The sequence below is a fragment of the Onychomys torridus genome, chromosome 15, assembly GCF_903995425.1.
Source record: "Onychomys torridus chromosome 15, mOncTor1.1, whole genome shotgun sequence".
In the NCBI taxonomy this organism is placed as follows: domain Eukaryota; kingdom Metazoa; phylum Chordata; class Mammalia; order Rodentia; family Cricetidae; genus Onychomys; species Onychomys torridus.
In genome coordinates, this window is record NC_050457.1 from 14,605,475 (window position 1) to 14,632,953 (window position 27,479).

The 27,479-nt window shown below is 44.8% G+C and overlaps 1 protein-coding gene and 1 pseudogene across 1 annotated transcript in view; both read right to left on the bottom strand.

Moving 5' to 3' along the window:
- Positions 1-2,832: 2,832 nt before the first annotated feature.
- The window catches only part of Atg10 (autophagy related 10), a 265,367-nt gene continuing 240,720 nt past the window's right edge, over positions 2,833-27,479 (bottom strand). Inside the window, exons 6-8 of the mRNA XM_036207102.1 lie at positions 4,668-4,765; positions 3,838-3,948; positions 2,833-3,556 (exon numbers count right to left, since the gene is read on the bottom strand). Coding sequence (XP_036062995.1) covers positions 3,849-3,948; positions 4,668-4,765 — 198 coding nt within the window. The 3' untranslated portion in view covers positions 2,833-3,556; positions 3,838-3,848. The remainder of the gene's footprint in view (positions 3,557-3,837; positions 3,949-4,667; positions 4,766-27,479) is intronic.
- LOC118596295 lies at positions 9,522-10,570 on the bottom strand (annotated as a pseudogene).

Here is a 27,479-nt window from a genome sequence, read left to right on the forward strand (position 1 = left end):
CTGGACGCTGGAGGTAGACCGAGTGCTCTCCAGAGAACACCACCGGACTGCGCTACACCTTTCCCAGACCCTGTTACTTATCCCTTCACTTGTAAGTTACCCCACAAAATAAACCTCCCTTTTAATTACATGGAGTTGCCTTAATAATTTCACCAATAGGGTACACAATATATTGGGGTACACAATATATCACGACACCCAAATATACACAGACCACATGTATACAGCATGCTGCTTGAAGACAGCTCAGTGAGAAAGCCACATATATGGCTGCATACAGCACTTAGCCTAGTGTGCCACACACTACCATCTCCTGACAAGGCTCACCCACAGCTGAAACACCTAAGGATGTGTGTTCTTCAGAACAAATCTCACCACTGAGGACAATGACTGGTTGAAAGCAAAATTCACAAGATAACAATACTTTCACTATGTGAAATATACAGTCGATATTTTCTTTTTAATATGGTCTTTATTTTTTTAAAAAATAATAACCAGCAAACTGATTTTATTGGATTAAATAAACTTTCAGACATCTGACACATCAAAAACAGAGGCTCAGAGAGGCTTGATGCCCTGCCTCAGGTGACTCAGGGTTCTGGAGACACTAGCAGGTTTTGTTTAGGACGAGCCCAGGTAAGAACTGAAACGTTCTTGGTACTTGGCCAGACCCCTGTCATCCTCTCCTTTATCAATGCAATGATGGAGAATTCTGAAAAAGCTCTGTGAGATAGGTGCATGGAGCAGCAGAGTTTTCAAAGCACTTTCTGTCTAAAATACAAACGTGACTACTTTACCATCTCCAATCCCTTCACCTGTTCTTGGTGGTTCTCCGGGAAGTAAAAAAATAAAATTTCTCAGCTCGACCATGACGGCTCTTCCAGGGTGGCACATGGCAGGCGGCATCATTCCTTGCTACCTCCTGGTTGGACAGAGGACATGTCACTCATCAGTCTGCTCACGTTTCTTTACTTCAAAGCCTTCCTTGAGACCTGCTTTCCAGCCCTTAGCTAAAGCGTGTATCCTATGGTCCAGAGTCTCCTTCCTGCCTGTCTCCACCGGACTAAAGCATTCTCCGGGTCATGTACCCCGCAGCACCAGAATGTGATACACGTAAGAATGTCAGGTGAGAAATCTGAGGTGGCTCAGGGGTAAGAGTGTTTACTGTTGCCTGGCAGTGATGGTGCACACCTTCAATCCTGGCACTCGGGAGGCAGAGGTAGGTGGATCTTTCAAGGCCAGCCTGGTCTGCAGAGCGAGTTGCAGGCAGGTCAGGCGGGGCTCCTCAGAGAAACCCTGTCTCAAAAAGATGACAAGACAAACAAAAGAGCATTCATTGCTCTGCAGAGGACCCTGAGTTGTGTTTCCAGAATTCACATCAGTCAGCTCACAACTCCAGGGGATCCAGTCCCCTTTGGCTCCCACAGGCACCTGCACACACATGTGCAGATACACATGCACTGATACATGAGTACACATAAAGTGTATCAAAAGAATTGCATCCGAGAGCTGCTCTGGCGGCAAACGGCTGCTTCCCTAGCATGTAGCACGGGGGTGGGGTGGTGGGGTGGTGGGGCACTCCCATATGATACAAGTGTGATAAATCTGAGAACAGTTTCATATTCTTGATTTACCCTCAACTTAAAAGCCTCACTGGCAGATCACTGGGGATTAAGAAAGGGGTGCTTTTACAGAGCAGAACCCCACATCCTGCCATCTCAGGAACATATATACAACTGACACTACCATGGGGGAAAAATGAGAAAACCCCAATTTGATCTGATCATGACTGACTCTGCTTTCCCATTGGCTGGAGAACTCCCTCCCCACTGCAGATGGGAACCTTTCTTGATCCATCGCGAGAGGATGAGGGACAAAGGCCCTTTTTTTTAAAAAAACATTCTTTTTTTTTTTTTTTTTCAGACAGAATCTCACCATGTAGTCCTAGCCAGTAGTTTGCAATATAAATCAGACTGTCTTCGGACTCAGCGGTCCACCAGCCTCTGTCTCCTGAGTGCTAGAAGAGCCTTATTTTTTAATTGGAAAAATGTTTTCCACACACTGTATTCTGATCATGATTTTTCCTCCCCCAGCACTTCCCCACCACCCACCTCCATGCCCTTTCTCTCTCAGTGTATTTGCCAACTTTATTTTCTATTTTCACACACAGAGTACATTTTTGTTGGGTGATTCCTGGAATTAGTGGCATGTGCCATCATGCCAGGCCCCCAAATAATATCCTCACCTTCAGTGACTTATGATCCACCACGAACAAGGAAGCAAATAATGAATGAGCAACCACTGAAAGCTCCTGGTAAGTCAGGCCTTGTGGCACAGGCCCGGGAGTCCCAGCTACTAGGGAGGTTGACACAGGAGGAGCAGAGTTCAAGACCCACCTGGGCTACAAAGTGAGTTCAAGGCCAACCTGGACAATCCTGTCTCAAAATGAGTAAAAAGAGGCTGAGAAGAACATGTGCAAGGCCCTACGTTCAATCTCCAGTACTGAAAGAACAAAAATTAAAACCAAACTTTAACTAGGCCTGAGCTAGTAGGTTAACATCTCAGAGCTTGCTAGCAAAGAATAACTAGTATTTCCAGATAAGTACATTATTTAGAACACACACACACATGCACACGCACACGCACACACACGAGGACAGGCTTGAGAAATGATTTGCTGAGAAATCTTTGTTCATATCAGGGAGAGTGAAGGGAGACTTCCCTTGCAGAAGCTGTGAAAATGTTAAGTGGTAACAGCAGTGTCCAGCTAGCAGAGACACAGATTCTCAGCCTAGCAGGAATACGTTCAGCTCAGCACCTTAAACTACTTACATGTAGCTTTCCTAGCAGTTTAGATGAGCCCTTTCTACTTCTGCTCATTCAGAGTTCAGTCGTTACCTGGCAGATGTGGACTGGGGTGCTCTTACAGACTTCCATGATTCTCCAGAGGAGCGCTGCCTCACCCTAGTACAGACCCCTTCTCACAAAGCCATCTCTGGCCACACGTGCCTCTGTTTTTCTCGCTGTAACAAAACATCTGACATTGATTTATAATGGAACAGTTTTATTTTGACAAGTAAGTTTTACATTTTAATTTTCATACATCTTATATGAAACTGAACACACAAACACATTTCTCTATCAATCTCCATAACAGAAGAACTATGTCTAGAGGAAAAGGACCTGTGTGATCCCTGATGAAAACAGTGGTATTCAGTTACTGGGATGCTCATCTAAACTCAGGACACTTAGCACACAGCCAAAGTCAACGTGTTCACCATTACTATAAGCAAGAATATTTATGACTTATGGCTTTTAGAGTCACATGAACAGAACTACAACATCACTGAAATAGATTCATTTTTGCTCTTTACAGTGATCTGAATCTGTGAAGTGTTCCTTCCACACAACCACTATTCCAAACAGGTTTGCAGACGTTTTCTTCTCAAGGAAAGAAATCTGCATCAAATCTTGGTGACATGAGATACTGCAGTCCCATTTCCATAAACACCGGGGCCTCCCAGGTATACTCTTGGCGTCCTCCATGCCGCAGTTTCTGGGGGAACAAGAATAAGACAAAAGCAGAGTAAAGGAGGGCAGTAAAGTCTTATTTCCAGAATATTGGCCATAACATAAAACCACCCACTCCTGCGGTTGTGTGTGTGGCCTTGTAGCAAGGTAAACACCTCTCAAATAACTGGAAGGCTGAAGAATTAGCCAGGACCCAGCCCAATAAAGACAGTGCAAACTGATCCCAGACCCGAGGTGTAGCTAAGGGTAAGAGAGACACCATCATCTTTCTAACAAGGAAGCATGCACCCAGGCTTTGCTCGTTACCTCGCTCGTCATCACTCATCCTGTGATGATGCTTTAGCATAGCTCAGAGGTAGATTCAGACCAACAACTGGCCCCACAATGCTCAGCCAGGATGTGATGTAGTTGACATTTCTAGGAAACAAGCAAGGCATATGTAATATAAACGCTGTATCGTAGTATCTGGCGGAGAACCAGAGAGTGACCGATAGGAAAAGAATTGAGGCCTTGCCCCAGGATGTGGGAATCCGGGAAACCCTGATGCCAGCCACACAGTGTACGGATTTGTGATCCTAGAGTAATGAGGATCTCCCACCAAGGCAGTCGGAGGGCAGAACAGAACTGGGGCCTCTGAGTCCTCAGGATGGCCCAAAGCTTTCGTCTGCATTTCAGCAGCTGTTGAGCTGGCTGAGGACGGCAGTGAGAACACAGTGGTGCTGAAGTCAAATGCCTGGAGTCAGTGCTCGTCCCGCCCCAGCCTAGCTGGGTGACCTCAGCAGAGTCGCCTAACTCCTCTGTGCTTTAGCAGACTTCCTGCCTGAAAACCAAGTGAAACAGTGGGATTCACTTCCTGCCTGAAAACCAAGTAGAACAGTGGGATTCACTTCCTGCCTGAAAACCAAGTAGAACAGTGGGATTCACTTCCTGCCTGAAAACCAAGTAGAACAGTGGGATTCAGTTACTGGGATGCTCATCTAAACTCAGGACACTTAGCGCACAGCCAAAGTCAACGTGTTCACCATTACTATGAGCAAGAATATTTCTGATTTTAGCCTGGCTTTTAGAGTCACATGAACAGATTTATACTTTTAAAGTCAGAGTAGAGTACAACGTGTCTTGAAGGTGTTTCTTACCTATTGGTTTCCTGAGAGCGTCTCAGCACCGCAGTCATGAATTCGTCTGTCTTGCAGGGATGTAGAACAAAGAATGGTTGCCCAAGCACTGGGTGCTCCTGTAACAAACCCAGCTGTTACCGAGCTACTCTGAGGGAAAGCTGAACAATCTGCCTTTCTTTTTTACACCATTTCTCTCTCTTTCCCTCCGTGTGCGTGCGTGTGTGTGCGTGTGTGTGTGTGTGTGTGTGTGTGTGTGCGCGCGCGCACAAGCACATGTGCACATGCACACAATGTGGCGACCTGAGGACAATGCAGGAGTTGGTCCTGGGCTTGACCTCATGTCATCAGGCATAGTTCCAAGATAAAGTCAAATTTAAACAAAATCTATAAATCCAGCCCTACAGAAGATGCTAGAAAGAAAACTCCAACCTAAGGGGGTTAACTACACCCATGAAAACACAGGATATAAATCATCTCACACAAGCAAAATCAAAAGAAGGGAAGCAAACACATACGCACACCACCACCTCCACCACCACCACCACCACCACCACCACCTCACACACCACCACCTTCACCACCACCACTCCTACCACCTCACCACCTCCACCACCACCTACCACCTCCACCACCACCACCACCACACCACCACCACCTCCACCACCACCAACCACCACCCACCACCACCACCACCACCACCACCTCACCACTCCACCACCACCTCCACCATCCACCACTCCACCACCACCACCTCCACCACCACACCACCACCACCTCACCACCTCCACCACCAACCTCCACCACCACCTCCACCTCCACCACCACCACTCCACCTACCCCACCTCCACACACCACCTCCACACTTCCACCACTCCACCACCTCCACCACCCCACCTCCACCACCCCACTCCACCTCACCACCACCCTCCACCACCACACCACCACCACACCTCCACCACCACCTCCACACACCACCGCCTCCACCTCCACCACCACCACCACCCTACCCACACCACACCACCATCCACCACTTCCACCACCACCACCACCTCCACCTCCCCACCACCACCTCCACCACCCACCTCCACCACCACCACCACCTCCACCACCTCCACCACCACCTCCACCACCTCCACCCCCTCCACCACCACCACCACCACCACCTCCACCTCCCACCACCACCACCTCCACCTCCACCACCTCCACCACCACACTCCACCCCGCCACCACCACCACCACCCACCACCACCTCCACCACCCCACCACCACCCCTCCACCTCCCCACCACCACCACCCCCCTCCCCCCCACCACCACCGCCACCGCCACCCCACCACCACCACCACCTCCACCACCACCACCACCGCCTCCGCCACCACCACCGCCTCCGCCTCCGCCACCACCACCGCCTCCGCCTCCGCCACCACCACCGCCTCCGCCTCCGCCTCCGCCACCACCACCGCCACCTCCACCGCCTCCACCACCACCACCGCCTCCACCACCACCACCACCACCTCCACCACCACCACCACCTCCACCACCACCACCGCCACCATCACCACCACCTCCACCACCACCACCTCCACCACCACCACCACCACCACCACCACCACCACTACCATCACCATCACCACTACCACTACCACCACCAGCACCACTACCACCACCACTACCACCAGTACCACATCACCACCGCCAAGAACAATAACAACAAAATAAGAGGAATCAACAATCATTGGTCCCTGTTATCTCTCAACATCAATGGTCTCAATTCCCTAGTAAAAAGATATAGGCTAACAGAATGTATGCAAAAACAGGATCCATCCTTCTGCTGCACCCAAGAAACACACCTTACTATTAAAGATAGATACTACCTCAGAGTAAAAGTTTGAAAAAAATATTCTAAGTAAATAGACCTAAGAAGAAAACTGATGTAGCCATTTTAATATCTAACAAAATAGACTTCAAACTAAAACTAATCAAAAGTGATAGGGAAGGATACTATGTACTTGTCAAAGGAAAAATCCACTAAGATGACATTTAAATTATTAACATCTATGTACCCAAGTTTGTAAAGGAAACACCATGAAGGCGTAAATCACATCCACTGATAGTGGATGACTTTAATACCTCACTTTCACTCATGGACAGGTCATCTAGACAAAAACTAAATTCAGAAATACTGGAGCTAACAGAAGTTACAACTCAAATGGACCTAGCAGATATTTATAGAACATTTCACCTAAATACAAAAGAATATGTCTTCTCAGCACCTCATGGAATTTTCTCCAAAACTGACCACATACTCAGACACAAAGCAAGTCTCAGCAGACAGAAGAAAGGTGAAATATCTCCCTGCATCCTACCAGGCTACCACAGATTAAAGCTGGGTTTGGACAACAACAGAAAGCTTATAGACTCACAGAAAATGAGCCGGGCGGTGGTGGCACACGCCTGTAATCCCAGCACTCAGGAGGCAGAGGCGGGCGGATCTTTGTGAGTTCCAGGCCAGCCTGGACTACCGAGCGAGATCCAGGAAAGGCACAAAGCTACACAGAGAAACCCTGTCTCTAAAAACCAAAAAAAAAAAAAAAAAAAAAAAGAAAGAAAGAAAGAAAAGAAAATGAACAACATTCTACTGAATGAAGAAATGAATCAAGACAGAAATAAAGAAATTAAAGGCTTTCTAGAATTCAGTGAAAATGAATACATAGTACACACAAACTTATGGAACATAATGAAAGTGGTGCTAAGTGGTAAGTTACAGCAGTAAGTGGCTACATTAAAAAAGAAATTGGAGAGATCTCATACTTAACAACTGTAACAGCACACCTGAAAACTCTAGAACAAAAAGAAGTAAGCACATCCAAGAGGAGTAGATGGCAAGAAACAATCAAACCTGAAAGCTGAAATCAATAAAATAGAAACAAAGAGAATACAAAGAACCAATGAACTGGTTCTTTAAGAAAATTAGCAAGATAGACAAACCCTTATCCACACTAAGAGACAGAGAGAATATCCAAATTAACAAAATCAGAAATGAAAAGGGGGGCATAAAAAGAGACACTGAGGAAATCCAGAGAATCATAAGGACACACTTTAAAAGCCTGTACTCCACCAAATTGGAAAATCTAAAGGAAATGGGTAATTTTTTCAATAGATATCACTTACCAAAGTTAAATCAAGATCAAATAAAGAATTTAAATAGACCAATAACCCCTAAGGAAATAAAAGCAGTCATTAAACATCTCCCAATAAAAAAGAGCCCAGGGTTTTAGAGCATAATTCTACCAGAATTTTTCTTTCTTTCTTTCTTTCTTTCTTTCTTTCTTTCTTTCTTTCTTTCTTTCTTTCTTTCTTTCTTTCTTTCTTTCTTTTTCCTTCCTTCCTTCCTTCTATCCTTCCTTCCTTCCTTCCTTCCTTTCTTCCTTCCTTCCTTTTTTAAGATTTATTTATTATGTATACAGAAGAGGGTCCCAGATCTCATTACAGATGGTTGTGAGCCACCATGTGGGTGCTGGAAATTGAACTCAGGACCTCTGGAAGAACAGTTGGTGCTCTTAACCTCTTCAAATTATTCCTAAAACAGAAACAGAAGGAACTTGCCAAATTCATTATATGAGCTCATAGTTACCCTGATACCCAAACAGCATAAAGTCTCCACAAAAGAAGAGAATTACAGACTGATTTCCCATGAACACAGATGCAAGAATATTTAATAAAATATGTGCAAACCAAATCCAAGATCATATCAAAAAGATCATCCACCACAAATAAGTAGGTTTTATCCCAGGGAGGCAGGGATGATTTACAACTATCAGTAAATGTAATCCACCATATAAACAAAGACAAAAACCACACGATCATGTCATTAGATGCAGAAAAGGCCTTTGACAAAATCGAACACCCCCCCACGATAAAAATCCTGTAGAGATTAGGGATACAAAGAACATACCTAAACATAATGAAGGCAATTTACAGCAAGCCTATGGCCAAATTCAAATTTAATGGAGAGAAACTCAAAGCAATTCCACTAAATCGGAGACAAGACAAGGTTGTCCACTCCATATCTACTTGGTATAGCAGTTGAAGTTTTAGTTAGAGCTCACAGAGACTTAAGCAGCAAGTACTGGGCCTACATGGGTCTGCACCAGTTCTTGGTGATCTGTGATAGCTATTAGCTCAGTACTTTTGTGTGACTCGTGGCTGTGAGAATGAGTGGGCTCTGACTCTGTGCCTGCTCTTGGGGCTTTTCTGCCTGCTGGGTTGCAGTGTCTAACTTCAATATGATAGTTTCTGCTTCATCTTACTACATTTCATTTTGTCATGTTTGGTCACTACATCTTAGAAACCTGTTCTTTTTTAATGAGACAGAAAGGGAGTGGATCCAGAGGGGAGGAGGACCTGGGAGGAGCAGAGGTAGGGGAACTATTATAATCAGGATATACTGTATGAAAAAGGAATCTATTTTTTTTAATTTTATAAATAAAGTTTTATTGGAATAGAGTCACATCCATACACTCAGTATCCACGGCAGTTTTTATGCTATAAAGTCAGGGTTAGCAGTTTATGAGACAGACCACATGGCTTGCCAAGCCCAAAATATTTACTTTCAGGGCTTTTAGGGAGCACCCAGGCTGACACCTGGCTGAGTGACAAGTGGCGTTTGTCTTACTGTACACTTGCATCATTTTCAGAGGGATCCAAGAGGTTACAGTCTGTGAGAATATGTGGATTAGAGCCCAGAACAGGGTGCACACCTGAAAGCTAGCAGCTGGGAGGTGGAAGCAGGAGGATTTAAGAGTGTGAGGCCAGCTTGGGCTATATGAGAACTAGTCTCAAAAAAATAAAATAAAATAAAAAAGGATGGCATGTGGCTTCAGGCTTTTGTGACACCCAGAGGTTAAAGAAGGCAATTACAAATGCAAATCACTAGACAGTATCTCTAGGCAAGAATTTCAATGAACTACTATAGAGCAAATCAAGAGCCAGTACAATATACGGGATTCTCACTTTATGGCATTCCCTGTGTTGGCAACAGTACACCTCCCGCTGACTGAATTCTAAGTGGCTAACAGACTGCATCCACTGTGTCAGCAAATAGGCCTCCTTCTCTGAAAAATGTCCAAAAGAGATGAAGAGAACACTCCAAAAGTAAGAGGGAAAGGCCAGGAACTGTGTCCAGGAGGCATTCCTTAGGGTCCCTGTGCCCAGGACTCAGAACTTCAGGGGAATGACAGGCCAGTATTTTGGATGCTTTTTGTCACAGTACTTGTCAAAGCTCAGCTGCACAGCAGCCTCCATGGCCAGGATCTTGGGGGCACTGTCCCCATACAAGTGCCGCATCTAGGCTTGTAGCCACTCCCTGGGCTTCTCAGATGGGGGCTCCGCAGACCTGTGGTGGTTGTAGTTCAGGCTGTGGTCGGCATTCACAAAGTCTTCCAGTCTGACCGCTGCTGTCCGGCCGCTCCTCTCTGTGCCTCTCGGTCTCTGCAAAGTACTGGCGGAGCTCCTCGGTGATTTCCATACTGCTCAAGTCACATTCTACTTCATTATCTGAGTCTGACTCCGTCTCTTCCTCTTCATGCGGGCCTTCCTCTTCTCGTGTGGAGGCCTGGGTTCTACTGCTATCGCACAGAGGCTGCCCAGAGCTTTGGATCTGTGAAACACTGTAGGGAGGCTCCTGCCAGGCCATGTGCTGGCCTTGAAAGTTCCAAGGATGCTCAGCCTCATAAGCAAGAGAGTTCCAGGGAAGAACTCCATGAGGAGAGAACCATGGGGCAGTGAAATAGGAATCCCTGGGCTTTCTGAAGGCATTCTGGTGGCTTCACATCCAAAACATTGCATGGTGATAATGTCGCCAGTATCTGGCATATGCTGGGTGAGAATACCAAGATGCAGTAGCACTCCATCTTGATGCCATTGCTGTTATCTCTGCTTGCAAAAGTCCAAGTGGGCACTTGTGGGCATGCAGCTTGCAGCTCTCAGGTGGTGGGCAACCAGGGGGCCCAGTTCTTGGTGGAGGGGGGAGGGCAAGGGCTCTATTTTCAATAAAAGGAAAAAATCCTAAAAAATGAGGGATGATCATATGAAAATTACTGGTTAGTCTGCAGAGAGACCCTTATAATTTAAACTAAAAATCTTTATCCAGCAAAACAACTTTCAAAAATGAAGGTAATATATTCTCCTGGGGAAATGGACTGAACACTGCTTGCTAGAAAGGTTTGTTCATAATCCACAGTAAAGGAGGTCCTTCAGTAAGTACTATCAAAGGAAACTCAAATTCACAAGAGGAAAAAAAAGAAAAGAGAAAGGAAGAAAAGCTTCCTACGTGATGAAGGTAATAGGGAAGGCAGGCAGGCATGGTGGCACATGATGGTGGCACATGTTTGTAAATCCCAACACTTTGGAGGCTGAGGTGGAGAATAAGGAAGTTCAAGGCTAGCTGGGCCACACAGTGACACCCTGTCTCAAAACACAGATTGGATTTAATACATTTAATTTAATAAATTTAATATAATTTCATTTTATTCACCAATTTAAATAACATAAAATTATATAAGAAAGAGTTATGGCATTGTAGGGTTGGGTTACGGCGTATATGGGTGGGACAGATGACAGCAGCAGTACACAGGAGACGGGAAGGATGGTGGGTGCCACGGGAAGTTACTATGTTAGGAGAAACACTGGCCACGGGAAGTTACTGTGTTAGGAGAAACACTGGCCACAGGAAGTTACTGTGTTAGGATAAACACTGGCCAGAGCTGCACACTCCTATCATTCAATGTTACTAAGGGTTTCGTCTGAAGAGCATTTAGAGTTCAAAGGTCCATTTGGCTGTGAGACCCTTTAAGTGTGTTGCTAACCACGAGAATCTTCTAGCAATGTGTCAAAAATATCCTTAATTGATCACATGGTTAAAGTGTATGCATCCAATGCTTTCTAAACTGTACTAATTTCTTTTAGTTGGAGAAAATTAACCAGATCATTAATTGTTTTTCAAAGACAGATGAAATATTAATTTTTCAAAATACTAAAAGTAAATTCTTATTTCCCTGATCCTAAATGCTTGGGACCAGAAGTGTCACACGTTTGGAGGTTTGAGAATATTTTCATACCTTTTACAGATAGAACATTTGTCATATAAAATACCAACTCTAAAATGCTCCAAAATCTGAAACTTTTGTTGATGTTCAAAAGTTTTAGATTTCAGACATTTAGGTTAGTGACATTGTGTCTGTACACGGGGTTGGTGAACACACAGCTGTGAATCTCTGGAAAACCAATAGTGCTCACGCTGTATAGAAAAACATTGCTTGTTTGATGTGATTTGAATTCATATACATTCTCATTTATCAAGCAATAATTCTTATATAATTTTCAGTTTTTATGGACAAAAGATCTGTAATTTAGAAATGTGGTTACTAGCCCGGCAGTGGTGGCGCACACCTTTGATCCTAGTATTCAAATCTCTGTGAGTTCAAGACCAGCGTGGTTTACAGGGCTACACAGAGAAACCCTATCTCGAAAACAAACAAACAAACAAAAAATAAACAAAGGAAAAAAGTGGTTACTTTCATGGAAACTTTGTTTTTTTTTTTTTTGAGACTGGGTCTCATGTAACCCAGGCTGGCTTCAAAATATACACACAGCTGAGAATGGCTGAACTTGATCCTCCTGAATCTACAAGTGCTGGTATTACAGGCATGGGCTAGCACAGCTAAGGTTCATATCCCTCCTCTTCCTCTCTCTCTGACACAGAGCCCCTCATATAGTCCAGGTTGATCTTGAACTCATACAGTAAAAAATGACTCTAGTCTCATCACAGACACAAACTCCACATTAGCTCCTGGAGACCTCTTTTTGTTTGTCTTTAAAAGAATTTAATTGTTTTAAATTAGGTGTTAAGTTTGTGTCTCTGTGTAGGGTATGCCTGTGAGTGGAGACGCTTTCAGAGGCAACAGGCAGGGGATCCCCTGGAGCTGGAGCTAGTGGGCTGTGAACCAACATGTGGGTGCCGGGACTCAAACCGGGCTCCTCTGGGAGAGCAGCCAGTGCTCTTAATCACCGAGACATCTCCCCAGCCCCGTTCATGGAGATGGTGATGCTATGGAAGCCATGAAATTCAGTTTATACAGTCGTCTCAGCCAAATACTGTCAGGTAATCAGGTCTTCTATTAATGCTAGCCCAGGACAGCAGGGGACACTGGGATAGGAAGTGCAGCAGCCACCTGCACAACAAAAGAACTCTTTACGTTTGCAGACAGTGAACTTGACAGAGAACAGAGGTCTCTGAGCTTGGGGGGAGGGGGGAGGTGTAATACCAATTTCTAAATGGTCTTATAACCCAGAGCCAGATATTGGGGTGAAAGCTGAGAGATCAGAGAAACAGAACAAGCCACAGCCAACTCCTCAGCCGATCCTGTTTACACCAACCCTCCAACTGGAAGCCTCCAAGTCCTCACCCCGAAGGGATCTCAGCTGAACTGCCTAAAAGCCTCTAGTTCCTGGTCCTCACGCCTTATATACCTTTCTGCTTCCTGCCATCACTTCCTGGGATTAAAGGCCTGTGTCCTTCCCAAGTAAAGACACGAGATCTCAAGTGCTGGGATTAAAGGTGTGCACCACTACACCTAGCTCTGTTCCCAGTGTGGCCTTGAATTCACAGAGATCTAGACGGATCTCTGCCTCCCTAGTGATAGGATTAAGGGTGTGTGCCACCACTGTCTGGCCTCTATGTCTAATCTAGTGGCTGGCCCTGTCCTCTGACCCCAGGTAAGTTTCATTTGTTAGAACACAAATAAAATATCACCACAGGGAGGTCTCTGAGCTTGGAGGGTGGGGGTCTCTGAGCTTGGAGGGTAGAAGTCTCAGAGCTTTGGGAATGGGGGGCCCTGAGCTTGGAGGGTGGAAGTCTTGGAGCTTTGGGAGGGGGGGGGCTGAGCTTGGAGGGCAGGGTCCCTGAGATTCAGCAGATTAGTGGTGATATCAGATAGGGTGTAAGAAGACTGCAGTGTAGGAAGTCAGTCCTCTTGCCTCGCTCTCTTGCTAGGGGCTTAGCAGTTTTATGATGGTACTAGACAGGATAAATATAAGGCATGGCTGATCGCCTCTACAGGTGCAGGTTCTGTGAAAAAGACATTAGTCTTTTTCACTTATGTAAAATAAAAAGAAAGAAAATGACTTCACGGAACAGCATTTAGAAGGAGGTAGTCTCCAAGGAGTTTAGGGATGCTGACTTTGATTCTGGCTCCCTCCGGGTGAAATTGAGGTATAGTGGGGTTAAGGTCAAGTTCCCCTCTCTCTTCATCCCATGTAGTGGCCAGCTGGTGATACCAAGTCAGGGGCTGTACTCATACATCAAGAGGATGCTACCCATGTGAGTCTGTATGCACGATGGATGGTAGTCTGGATGAGTTTACAGCTGGACTAGAAAGGAGTGGTTGTTTCTTGATCAGGAGTTTGAAGTTCCCCAAGAAGTCTCGGGAGTAGGTGAAGTCAACTGGGCTACAAGTTGCCTCTGAGAGCTGCGGCCTCTCTAGGAGGCATGAGAGCTCAGCTCATGTCTGGTGTAGTGTGGGTTATGCTATCCTGGAGGTCCTATCAATTACAGTGTGTGGCATCATTTTGTAAAAGTTGCCTTTTTACATCTTATTTACTATTTTTATTTTCTGTGTTAATACATTTGTCTGTGTGCATGTATGTGTACTATGTATATTCCCAGAGCCTGAGGGGACTAGAAGAAGGCATCAGAACCCTTGGAACCTAGGACAGTTGTGGACTTTAGGAGCCCTCCCCTGGTCCTCTACAAGAACAAGTGCTCTGAACTGCTGAGCAACAGCTTCAGCCCCGGGTGTTTCAAAGAAGGAAGATTTTTTTTTTTCCAGGTTGCGGGACAAAGATGTGATGAGATGGATTTCAGGTGATCAGGTCCTTCAACAACGCCGGCTACTCTCAAAGAGGGAAGCTGGAAGAGGAGATCCAATGGGAACCCTCAGTGTTTCTGAGCCACATTTAGTCAGCTGCTCCTGGAAGTCCAGAAATTTGTGTTCAGACCAAGTGGGTGACTTAGTTAGAGTTGTCATTGCTGCGATGAAACATCTTGACCAAAGCAGCTTGGGGAGGTAACTTAACACTTCTATGAACAGCCCTTCACTGAGGGAAGTCAGGACCGGAACTCACCCAGGGCGGGAAGCTGGAGGCAGGAGCTGATGTAGGACTCGGAGGGGTGCTGCTTATTGGTTTGCTCCCTTTGGCTTGCTCGGTGCTTTCTTATATAATCCACAACCACCATTCCAGGGATGGCATCACTGACAACACTCCCCGTCAATCACTAAACAATGCCCTACAGGCTTGCTGCAGCCTGACGTAGGAGGTGTTTTCTTAACTGAGGCCTCCTCCTCTCAGATGACTTCAGCTGTGTCAAGCTGACACCAAACTAGCCAGCACAGCAGGGGAGAGAGTTTCAAATGCTCGGGTGTATGTGACCAGTGAAGACAATTAGGACAATCTTTTTCAAAGGCTACTTCTCTGCAATGGCCCTTTCTTTTAAAACTGATCCCATCAGGAGATAATATGTGCATTTTCTACTTTCTCTGTAGATAGCCAGATCCAGAGATGAAGGCAGTCCTTGGGAATTAAGTGTTGGACTCAAAGAATAAAAATAAACTTCTCCACCTGATTTGTTTAACACACCTTTTTTCTTTTTTTTTTAGAAATGAAAGAACATCAGACCTGCCAGGATCTTTTTCGTGACAATCATCTTAGACCCGTCTGAGAGACAAATTCATGTGTGAGTGCTACCAGCTGCTGTGAGTACTCATGAACTAAGCAGATGTGTGTGGAGAGAACGGCCATGAGGAAGTCCACAGGCAACGGTGTGCTAGGCCGACAAGTCAGTAAGCACCTTCCTGGAACCCAGTTCTCCTAAATGGTTTTCTGAGGAAACAGAAATGATGGGTCAGATTTCTATCTCTGCAACTCCAGAGGAGTTACACAGGCCCATTCCCTCATGACATTTAATTCTGCAATGGTTAAATGTCTCATAAAGCAAGTCTGACATGAATCCTGGGAATTGCTTTAGAACTATTAGATGTGACTATCAGAAGGAAATGATAATACTGCACCTTCTTACATGTAGTAAACATGATGAGTCACTTGGTTCATTTCTTAATTCTCTCAGCTCTCTGGGAGGGCACAGACATAATTTCACATACTGAACTTTCATCTACTTTCATACTCCAGACTGATCCAGACCTCCACCGCTAAGCACATTCCTTAGAAACGGTGAAAGATGCCTTTAATCCCAGCACTCAGGAGGCAGAGGCAGGTGACCTCTGTGAGTTCAAGGCCGGCCTCGTCTACATAGCAAGTTCCAGGATAACCAGAGCAACATAGCAAGACCCTGTCTCAACGACAAAACATAATTAAAAAAAAAAAAAGGAGAGGTATCCTCCATATCCTCCCCTTGTGTAGGAAGAGAATGAGCACTAGCAGTGACCAGGGTGGTGTGGGTATGCCCTCAGCCACAGTACCTCTCTGAGGAGGGCTTTGCCCTGGCCACTGAGTAATGAGTAACAAGGGGTAAAGGCCCACCACTCCTGTTGTTTATCACACTGCAGCTCCTCTTGTACTGGACTAGACTTGACGTCTAGGATCGTCCCTTCCTCCATCTCTCCACTCCTCTAGTTTACCCCTTCAAACATCTACTTATTTAAGATCATGTACATTCATAAGCTTCTCTAAAAAGTACAGAGTTCAGAAAATATAGAGAACACAGAATGAAACTGGATTTGATCACCCATGAACTTCCTTTCAGAACCTTTTACACACACATGCTCACACTTTCTGCTGCATTTTGTTTAATGATCATGTGTTTATTACATGCCTGCCCTGGCTAGTCCCTGCCACATAGGGCTTTTGGTGATCCTAAATATTGTTATTTTCTGTTTTAATATTTGTTTTAGCCTTTATAATTTTGTTTGATCTGACTCTTTAAAAGTGTGTGTGTGTGTGTGTGTGTGTGTGTGTGTGTGTGTGTGTGTGTTGGTGTGTGTTGTATGCCCATGCTCCTGCACATATATGGATACCAGAGGAAGATATCAGGTGTCCTGCTCCATCAATTCCCATCTTGGTCCTTTAAGACAGCACCTGTCACTGAACCTGGAGCTGGGCTGTGATCCTCGTGATCCTCCTGTCCTTGCTCGTCACAGCACTGACAGTACAGGTGTAGGTTCTGGGGATTAGAACTCATGCCTTTGTGCTTGTATAACAAGCACTCCTATCTGATGAGCCACCTCCACAGCCCCTATTCTTGATCTTTTAAATGTTCCACAAGTGCTTAGAAAAACAAGAATAGAGAATATAATCTTCACTTTCTGGGTACGCTAGTTCCTGACTTCTGACATCATTACATTAATGATGTTAAGCATAAGGCTCAGAGTGGCCAGGGCAAAGCCCTCTTCAGAGAGGTACTGTGTGTGGCTGAGGGCACCTGCACGCCACCCCGTCACTGCTGGAGCTCATTCCCTACACAAGGGGAGGATGAGAAAGACAGCTCTCTCCGTTTTTTCTTTGTTTTGTTTTGATAGGATGTGTGTTGTCAGCTCTCTATGTCCTTGTTGCTGGTGACTACCGATTTCTCTCCTACGGTAGTTAACTTTTCCATTTCTCCTTATAGTTTAAATTTTTCTTTCACACACCCCAAATCTGTGTTATTAAATGCATGGAAGAATACCTTCCTAGAGAATTGGGGTTTTACTACGATGTGATTATATTTACCTGTGATCATACAAACAAGAAAGACTTTTGTCTCATTTCTGAGAACCCACCAGCTTTCTAGTCATGTTACTGGAAAAGAATCTGTCTCACAGTCCTCACAGTCCCTCTGTACCTTTACTGAATGTAAAAGGACACAGATAAAAGCCAATGCAATCTGTTGATTGCATGGAGGGTCTAGTTCACTTGCAGTTTTTGTAGTCAGATATATAATTTGATTCTATATTATAATATGACTTCTTCCATTTTATTGTGGATTTTTAAACTTTTTCTATCTAAAATTTTGTTTAATTGTGTTACGTGTTTTTAAATTAGTATCAAAAGTAATGGTTTCATTATGACATTTTCATCTGCTTTATTCTTATTCCTCCTCCTTCCCCAGCCTCCCCAGCTTCATGTCCACATCTGACTGTTCCCTTTCCTCTTCGTCAATGTCCCCTCTATCTCGTGGCACAACATATCCATGCATTTTCCGTTTCTCTGGCTCTTCCGTCCCTCCCTTTGTTGATAGCTTTTGGATCTAATATAAGAGTAAAAAAATTTAAGATTTATTTTACTTTTAATTATGCAAGTCTATGCATATGTGCTCATGAGCACAAGCATCTGTAGAGGCCCGAGGAGAGAGCTGGGTCTCCTGGTACTGAAGCCACTGACACAGGAGCTGGAATTTGAACTCAGGTCCTCTGCAAGAGCCATATGCATTCTTAATCACCGAGCCATCTCTCTAGCCCAAGGAGGGAAAATTCTCAAATTGCTCTTTCTCTTTTATTTAGGTTGAACATTACACTTATTTTTAATTTTAAAGTTATTCCCAAAATATTCGATTAACTATTCAGTATCTTTCTCTTTTCCCAAGCAACTGAAGTACTGGAGGATGGTGAGCTCCCGTTCTCCTGGCTTATGTGCTATTTCCCTGCGTTTCAGTTCTGTTTGCTGCTGCTCAAGTCTACAGATATTACTAGTATTTTATAACTCCACGCTCCTTGGGAGTTCTTCAGATTTTATCCTTTAATCTGGATAAGATTAATAAGATTTTGTGAATATTAACATTCATTTGGGGATTTTTTTTTTTTTTTTTGAGACTGCATCTCATATAGCCCAGGGTGGCCTCAAACTTGCTACATATTGGAGACTGACCTTGTTCTGATCCCCACTGCCTCTACCTCAGGAGATCATTGTCTTTATCCCAGAAATACATCTTTCAGGAGTATGTTTTAGTGAGGATTTGCAGATGGTAAACAGTCCCATCCTAGGAGGCCCCATCTTGCCCTCATTTCCGAAAAATAAGTTGTAGGTAAAATAATTCTAGATTACAGATGCATCTATCAAGACTCGAGCTTGAACACCTCCCTTCCTTGCAGTGTTTTGTAACTAGGGGTTAACTGTCATCCCTCTTAAGGTCTCCTCTCCCTCCTGTGATGTATCTGGGTGTGGATGTCTTCATTTACACTGCGGGGACTCACTGAGCTCTAGACCACAAACATGAAGGTCCTCCCACACTTCTGAGGAGGTCCTGGAGTTGGCTTGATGAGTGCCGCCTCTCCTTCATTCTTCTGGAAATTCCATGAAATGGTCAACGCTCCTCTATCCTTTCTTCCTTTACACTTGTTATCTATCATATTCACCACCTCATCCCATTTTCACTATGACATATGCAGTTCTTCTTCCAGTCCATTAATATTCCCTTTAACTACATTTATCTACTTTTTAATCTAGGCTTGCTAATGATACTTTACTTTGTAAATGTTCTAATTAGTTACTCCTCAATTTTGCCTTATTATTATTACTATTACTATTATTGTTGTTATTATTAATTATTTTGACATGGTCTCTATGTAGCCCTGGCTGGCCTAGAACTCATTGTGTACATCAGGCTGGTATTGACCTCAGAGTTCATCTGACTCTGACTTCCAAGTGCTAGGACTAAGGGCATAAGCCACCGCATCCAGTTTTTTGCTTTGTTTTGTTTTGAGATTGGGTCTCTGGCAATCTAAGCTGCTCTTAAATGTATTATTCAGCCAAGGATGACCTTGAACTCCTGTTCCTCCTGCTTCCACCTTCCACTCTGAAATTTGCCCATTTTTGATTGTCTTATTTAAAAAAATATGTTTAATGTACTTATATTTTGCAATGAATAATTTCAATATCTGGACTTGTGAATTCTGATACTAAAGTCTGTTGTCTTGGCTGGTATTCTCTTAGATTCATGTTATGTTCTATATTTGTAATTGTTAGTTGGCAGCATGACTATATAATGGTAATTCTGTGGGGCCTATGATTAAAGTGTAACCCTGTGAAGTAGTTCTGAGTGGTACTTAGGAGGATTCTAATTCTATGCCAACATGAAGACCCATCTTTATGGGTCTTTTTGGAAGATTTCCCCCTTTGTCTTTTTAAAACAATAAGGTACATAGAATGAAAAGGAAGAGGTGGTTTTTTTTTTTTTTTTTTTTTGGTTTTTTGAGACAGGGTTTCTCTGTGTAGTTTTTCGCCTTTCTTGGAACTCGCTCTGTAGCCCAGGCTGACCTTGAACTCACAGAGTTTCGCCTGGCTCTGCCTCCCAAGTGCTGGGATTAAAGGCGTGCGCCACCACCACCCGGTGGAAGAGGTGTTTTTTAATGATAAAGAAGATGATACATGAGGGCTATTTGACAGAGCTGGTAAGGAAAGACTCTCTGCAGAATGAACACTTGAGCAGACCTATGAAGAGCAAGCCACATATTCTCTGTGAAATGAGCTGTAAGTAGACATTTCATGTCCTGACCACCTGGTCCCAAATAACCGACTTAGAGACTGAATATGAATTATAGATGATTGGCTGATAGCTTAGGCTTATTACTAGCTAACACTTACATTTAAATCAACCCATAATTCTTATCTATGTTTAGCTACATGGCTTGGTACCTTTCTCAGTATGATGCTCATCTTGCTTCTCTGCATTTGCTGGCGACTTTCTGACTCCACCTTTCTCCTTCCCATCATCCTAGTTTGTTTAGCCTGCCTGTATTTCCTGCCTAGCTATTGGCCAATCAGTGTTTTATTAAATCACTTCAAGTGATAAATCTTTACAGTACATAAGAGGTTTATTCCACAGCAATGATCTTTATTTATGACAACTTAGAAATGTGGAATGTAACCACATTTGCTGTTCCCCAAACAAACTACTTCTCAACTACAGACCTTTGTGCACACTTTTCTTTCTGTATGGGACTCTCTTACTCTTCTTCATAAGTGGACACTTATTTTCCTCCCACAGATCACAGCTGAAGCAGGTGCCTTCTACCCACATTCCACCTGCACCCTAGGCTTACTGCTCACTCTACAATGTTCTATGCAGGCAAATGACTATTTATAGATAAGTACCCCCAAGTATTCTACATTTCTTTAAGAACACAGGGAGCATTCTGATTATGATGTTCAATTTCAGCATCTAAGACACTGCCTTTTACATACTAGGTACTCAATAAATATTTGTAGAACCAATGCCTAGACAAAGATAGTTTGTTGCACCAAAGCAAGTTGTTCCTTACATGTGCAGTCTGCTCAATAAAGGGGAATATTTGTGTGGGAGGAATCAGTAGGCCTTACAGTACCGGAAGGCACAAGAGAGAGAATGGTTCTTTCTTTGGCAAGGAACTAGAGACAGCACCTACTATACATCTGTAGGAGAATTTCAACATCAGTTCCGTCAAATAATTCTTCAAATAATAGGGCTTGGGGGCACAGGTAGGAATAACGAATCCCATTTAACTTACTTTAAGAAATGTCAGTTTTGCAGTATATTCTAAAATCTACTCACTCCCTTCCCTTTGGAGACAAGATATCACTATGTAGCTAAAGTGGGTCTTGAACTTACTATGTAGCCCAGGTTGGCCTTCAGCCTCAGCCTACTGGGTGCTAGGATTAAAGGTGTGTACTACCACGCCTGGCTATCTTCTTATTTCTATATAAACAATTACATCTGTTCTAATCACTGATAAAAACTAGTGCATATAAGGGGACTGTAGTATACAGATACAGAAGACACTGCAATAGATTGTAACACTGACTATGATGCTGGTGACTAATCCAAATCCAGCATACAGGGGCTGAAGGAAAGCATGGACTGCATCTGATGGGGTCAACAGGAGCACTGAAGACTTCCCAAAGAACAGGTAGGATTAAGATAGGAGGAGAGAAGAGTGTGGCTGGAGAACATAAGCCCCAACGCTGACTCCAAACTTAGTGAAAAATTAGTAAGTAAGAGACATACCAACTTCAATTTTCATACAACACCACAAAGCTTAATAAATTTGGAAGAGAAAAATGTATATTTTATGTGTTTTGTTTATTAAAGATGTTAAATGATTGAGGCAATCCCTCTATGATCCACAAATTCCCTGAAAATAATCAACATCCACACAAGATGAAAACAGGAGGTACAAAGCTGTAGCAGGAATCTTAACAGGTCTTATTAATGAAGTCAAACCTGAGGCCAGGTATTGGGGTGAACGCTGGAAGATCAGAGAAACAGAACAAGCCACAGCTACCACACCTTGGCTGTTCCTCAGCTGATCCTGTTTCCTCAGGCTGGAAGCTTCTGTGTCCTCATCCGGATGACTCTCAGCTAAACTGCTGCTCAAAAGCCTGAAAGCTTAACCAGCCAAATGCTTCTAGTTTCTGGTCTTCCACGCCTTATATATCTTTCTAGTTTCTGACATCACTCTCTGGGATTAAAGGCTCACTTTCTGGGATTAAAGGTGTGAGTCACCATGCCTGGCTGTTTCTATTGTGACCTTGAACTCACAGAGATCTGCCTGGCTCTGGCTCCTCGTGCTAGGATTAAAGGCATGCGCCACCACTGCCTAACCTCTATGTTTAATATTGTGGCTATACTGTCTCTGACCCCAGATAAGTTTATTAGCTTGCACAATATTTCGGGGAACACAGCACCACCACACAGGACACAGACAACTTTACAATTGGACAAAACAAGGAGGGATACTGACTAGGGAAGAACAGTTACCAGAGTCCACATTTCTGTCCTGGATGGAAGAGACAGACAGAAAGACAACGAGACAGTACTGAAGGACAAATCACAAGACAGAAATGAAAGTCTTTCTTGTTATGGAGTGGGCTGCTCAGTCAAGTGAGCCACACTTTGTTCTTGCCGCACCTACACGTCTTGTGGCCAGAAAAGTCCAGTGATATTTGGGATGGTGGCTTTTAAAAAATACCATGAAACAGTCCTTCATAGTCACATGCTGCACAGATACCACTAGGACTCCTAGAATTTTTATTAAAAATTACAGACATCACAGTAGTAATTCTCACATACCACCTTGTCTACTAACAAACCTTCCTTTTATGGCTCCGGAGAGAGCCCACAAAGTGGTTCTTCCCCTCCTGCACAAATCTATAAAGGGCTCCAGCCCTAGGCTTCTGACAGCCCCAACTCCAACTCATGGATTAGAGAGCAATAAACTTTGAACATATTTACAAAGTCCATGGGTTGTTGCTTTAAGCAAAATGATTAATATGTGAGAACTCTGAGTTCCCAAACTTATTTAGTTATCAATTTGTTGTATATAATTTTAATCTCTCTGTATTTTGATATGCAAAATGGAAATAGCACTGCTGAAACTTCCCAGGGTGGAAAGAAGATAACCACGAAGACTTCCAAAGCCTGCTGAGGGCTGAGGCGCTTATGCAAATGTCTATTAATTAAACAGTCACAGCTGCACAACTGGGTCAGGCAGACGATAAGACTGAGCAAGCACCCCAGCCATCAGCATAGGGAAGGAACAAGCATTCACCCCGAACAGCACTTGTTGCGTTTTATACAGCATATTACGTTGCAATATTCCATAACCTAACACAGCACAGCAGCTTTGAGATGATCTTCAAAGAGTTCTCCGATAGAACATCAACTTATTAGAGACAACAGCTAAAGACAAAAGCAAGAAAGCCAGCCAATTACTAATGAAGAACTTGTAAAAAGCTAATCAAAGCTCTCATCCGAGAAAATGAGAAAATCGGAGGCGCAGAATGGTTTTGTATATTGATGAGATTTTTATATAGTGTCACAGAGAGAAAACTAAAACATTGAGATGAAGACAAGAAGAACCCCGAGTCTGTGTCTGGAAGTCTTATTATGTTCCATACCAATGTTTTCACTAAAATCTTCTGTTCTGGGGGAAACATTTTTTAAGATGTCTCTGGGGAGGTGCTGGCAGAACAGGACCCTGTGGATTTCAGAGTGTCTGTCAACAGCCGGATGTGGGGAGGGCAAGCCAGAAGAGCCTTCACTCTGCCCGCATGTACTCAGCCCCAGCAGGGACAAGTGGAAAATGTAGGGTCCCACCTAGCTTTTTTCTATGTTAAATTCTTATTTTGGTAGTGGGGAGGATGGGGGTTGAGATTTCATAAAAAACTAGACAGAAGATGTAAGATAAAATTAAAATGACTAAATAGAAAAAGTGGGAGTGGGGCCTCAGGAGTGAACAGATGTGAGTGTGGAGTCAGGAGTGAACAGATGTGAGTGTGGAGTCAGGAGTGAACAGATGTGAGTGTGGAGTCAGGAGTGAACAGAGTATGAGTGTGGAGTCAGGAGTGAACAGAGTATGAGTGTGGAGTCAGGAGTGAACAGATGTGAGTGTGGAGTCAGGAGTGAACAGAGTGTGAGTGTGGAGTCAGGAGTGAACAGATGTGAGTGTGGAGTTAGGAGTGAACAGATGTGAGTGTGGAGTCAGGAGTGAACAGATGTGAGTGTGGAGTCAGGAGTGAACAGAGTGAGTGTGGAGTCAGGACTGAACAGTGTGAGTGTGGAGTCAGGAGTGAACAGGTGTGAGTGTGGAGTCAGGAGTGAACAGTGTGAGTGTGGAGTCAGGAGTGAACAGATGTGAGTGTGGAGTCAGGAGTGAACAGATGTGAGTGTGGAGTCAGGACTGAACAGTGTGAGTGTGGAGTCAGGAGTGAACAGAGTGAGTGTGGAGTCAGGAGTGAACAGTGTGAGTGTGGAGTCAGGAGTGAACAGATGTGAGTGTGGAGTCAGGAGTGAACAGATGTGAGTGTGGAGTCAGGAGTGAACAGATGTGAGTGTGGAGTCAGGAGTGAACAGAGTGAGTGTGGAGTCAGGAGTGAACAGATGTGAGTGTGTCCTCAGGAGGGAGCGGAGCGGAGGTCAGCCTTAGAAGTCAGACAGGAGAGTGGAGCAGTCTATGAGGGCCAGCCGCAGGACCATCAGGAACACATGTTAGCATGGGTCTGGTTGTTTGGAGCCCAGGCTGGCCCGGAATTCACTGTGCAGCCCAGGCTGGACTCAAGCCCCCGTTTCAGTCACATGCGGGATTCCCGGGTGCTGGTACCACTCAGACTCATCTGCTACCTGCTGGCCTCGAAGATCCCTGGAACTCACTGGAAGGCAGAGATCAGGTCCAGGTTGATACCGGTGCACAGTGACTGAGGTCCAGTTTGCCCACAAGGGGCAAAGACTGGATCCCCCCACAAACAGAGAGAAGGGAAGAAGATGTTTTCAATGATGCTCTGAGTTCAGAGGGGAAGCAGGGCACAGGCTGGCCGCCTCCAGTAAAGTAAGAATTCTGTCTTGAGGCGGCAAGAGGACTAATACATACACTGCATGTAACAATCACTGAGAAAAGGGACCATGAACTTGGGAGAGGAAGGAAGGGTATAGGGGACAGTTTGGAGGGAATAAAGGGAAGCAGGAATGATGTAATTACTTTATAATCTCAAAACTAAACTAATAAATAAAAACATTATAAAATGGAACAGGCTTCTGTGCAGATGTTACTACAGAGTGTGTGTCATGCTCCATGTGGTGAGGGAACAGAAAGAACCGGAGGATGGAATTGTGGGAAGTACAGTTTCACACCTTTCCCTAGCATACTGGTTCTCCACCTTTCTAATGTTGCGGCTCTCTAAAACAGCTCCTCATGTGAGGCGATCCCCAACCATACAATTATTTTGTTGCTACTTCATAACCGTAATTTTGCTAGTGTTATGAATCATAATGTAAATACACCTGTGTTTTCTGGTAGTCTTCGGCAACCCTCAAATGGGTCGTGACCCCCAGGTTAAGAACCTTTGCTCTAGCAGCATTTTCTTGTCGAAGAGGAATGCAGGGTCTGTGAGCTCCCAGCAGCTCGGGCCAGCTGGCTCTGTGGTTTTCCTTAACATGACCTTGACCCTCCTTGCTCCTACAACCCCTCCTCCCTCTCTTCAACGGAACTCCAGGAGCTTGGTCAACTGCGTGGCTGTGGGTCTCTGCATCTGCTTCCACAGTCACTGGTTCTATGATGACTTCCGACAGGGGAAGGGTTGTCCAAGCACCCTCCCCACCAGTGCTGGGAGTCTCTGCTGGGGTCATCCTTGTGGGCTCCTGGGGATTTCCCTGGCACCAGGCTCCACCCTAACCCCATAATGCTCCATCTATCAAGATATCTCTTTCACTGCTCTCCCTCTCCATCCTCCCCGCAACTCGGCCATCTCCATCCCTCATGTTCCCACCCCACCCCCCTACCCTCCGAGCCTGCATGGGACCGAACTAGGCCAAATGTGGGTGACAGTTGTGTGGCTTGATCTGTTTGTGGGGCCCCTGGCAGAGGGACCAGGACTTATCCCAGGTGCATGAACTGGCTTTTTAGAGACCATTCACTACGGTGGGATGCCACACCCAGCCTTGACCCAGCGGGGAGGAGCTTGGTCCAGCCCCAATTTGGTATGCCAGCCTGTGTTGACTACCCAAGGGAGGCTCTATGAGGAGTGGAGGGGGGGTTGAGGTGGGGGAAGGTGGGGGGGGGAGCGGGAGAAGGGGAGGGAGGGGGAACTATGGTTGGTATGTAAAATGAAAAAGAATCTTTAAATAAAATAAAATGTAAAAATAAAATAAAATCAAGAAAAGAAAACAGAGAACAGCAGGAAGCAGTGAACTAGCAGGGCACTGAGTAGGAGCAGTGGCAATTTTACCAGGGAGGTAGGGACTGGGGAGCCTATGGGCACTGCACCTTCGGGCAGAAATAATACAAACGACTGCTCACACTGCACACTTGTGAGGCTACTTAAAGGCAGTAACCCTAAACGACTGGTACATGATTACCATCAGAAGTAAGGGAAAAGTGGGCTGGAGAGGTGGCTCAGCGGTTAAGAACACGGGCTGCTCTTCCAGAAGTCTGTCCCTGGTGTGTGAGCTGACTTTCTGGACCACCACCTATGGTCAGACACCTTGCTCACCCTTAATGCAGGGCGGAGGGGCTTTGTCCTACCTCAACTGAATGTACCAGGCTTTGCTGACCCCAATGGGAGGACTTACCCTTTTGGAGGAGGGGATGGGAGGTGGACAGGGAAGGGAGGTGGGTAGGGAAGGAAGGCAGGTGGGGATGGGGGGGGGGGAGGGATGAGAGGGAGATCTGTGGTTGGTATGTAAAATGAATAAAAACATTTTTTAAATAAAAAAAAAAAGTAAGGAAAAAGACTTAGAGATGCCACTTATTTTTTACAAGGCTATCTGAGGTCTTTTTTGTTTTGTTCTGTTTTGTTTTGTTTTGTTTTTTGAGACAGGGTTTCTCTGTGTAGCCCTGGCTGTCCTGGAACTCTGTAGACCAGGCTGGCCTCGAACTCACAGAGATCCACCTGCTTCTCCCTCCTGAGTGCAGAGATTAAAATATGGGCCACCATTACCTACCTGTTTTCTTTTTTTAAAGTATGTTTTTAACCTTTATTTTTACTTTATGTGAATGGGTGTTCAGTTTATGTGTCTGTCTGTACACCATGTGTCTTGGATCCTCTGGGCCTAGAGTTGCAGATGCTTGTGAGATGCCATGGAGGTGCTGGGAACCGAACCCAGCTCTTCTGGAAGAGCAACCAGTGCTCATAACCCCTGAGCCATTTCTCCAGCTGGCTAAGTTTAAGGTTTGATTTCCAAGTCTCTGCTTTGCTGTCTCCCTTTTTTCTTCACGGTTTGCTTGCCCTTTTCAAACCTACAGAGTAACACTAATTCCGACTGTACCCTCCTACCTTTCTGGTGCCCAAGGTAGTCCGCCATACATGAAGTGGCA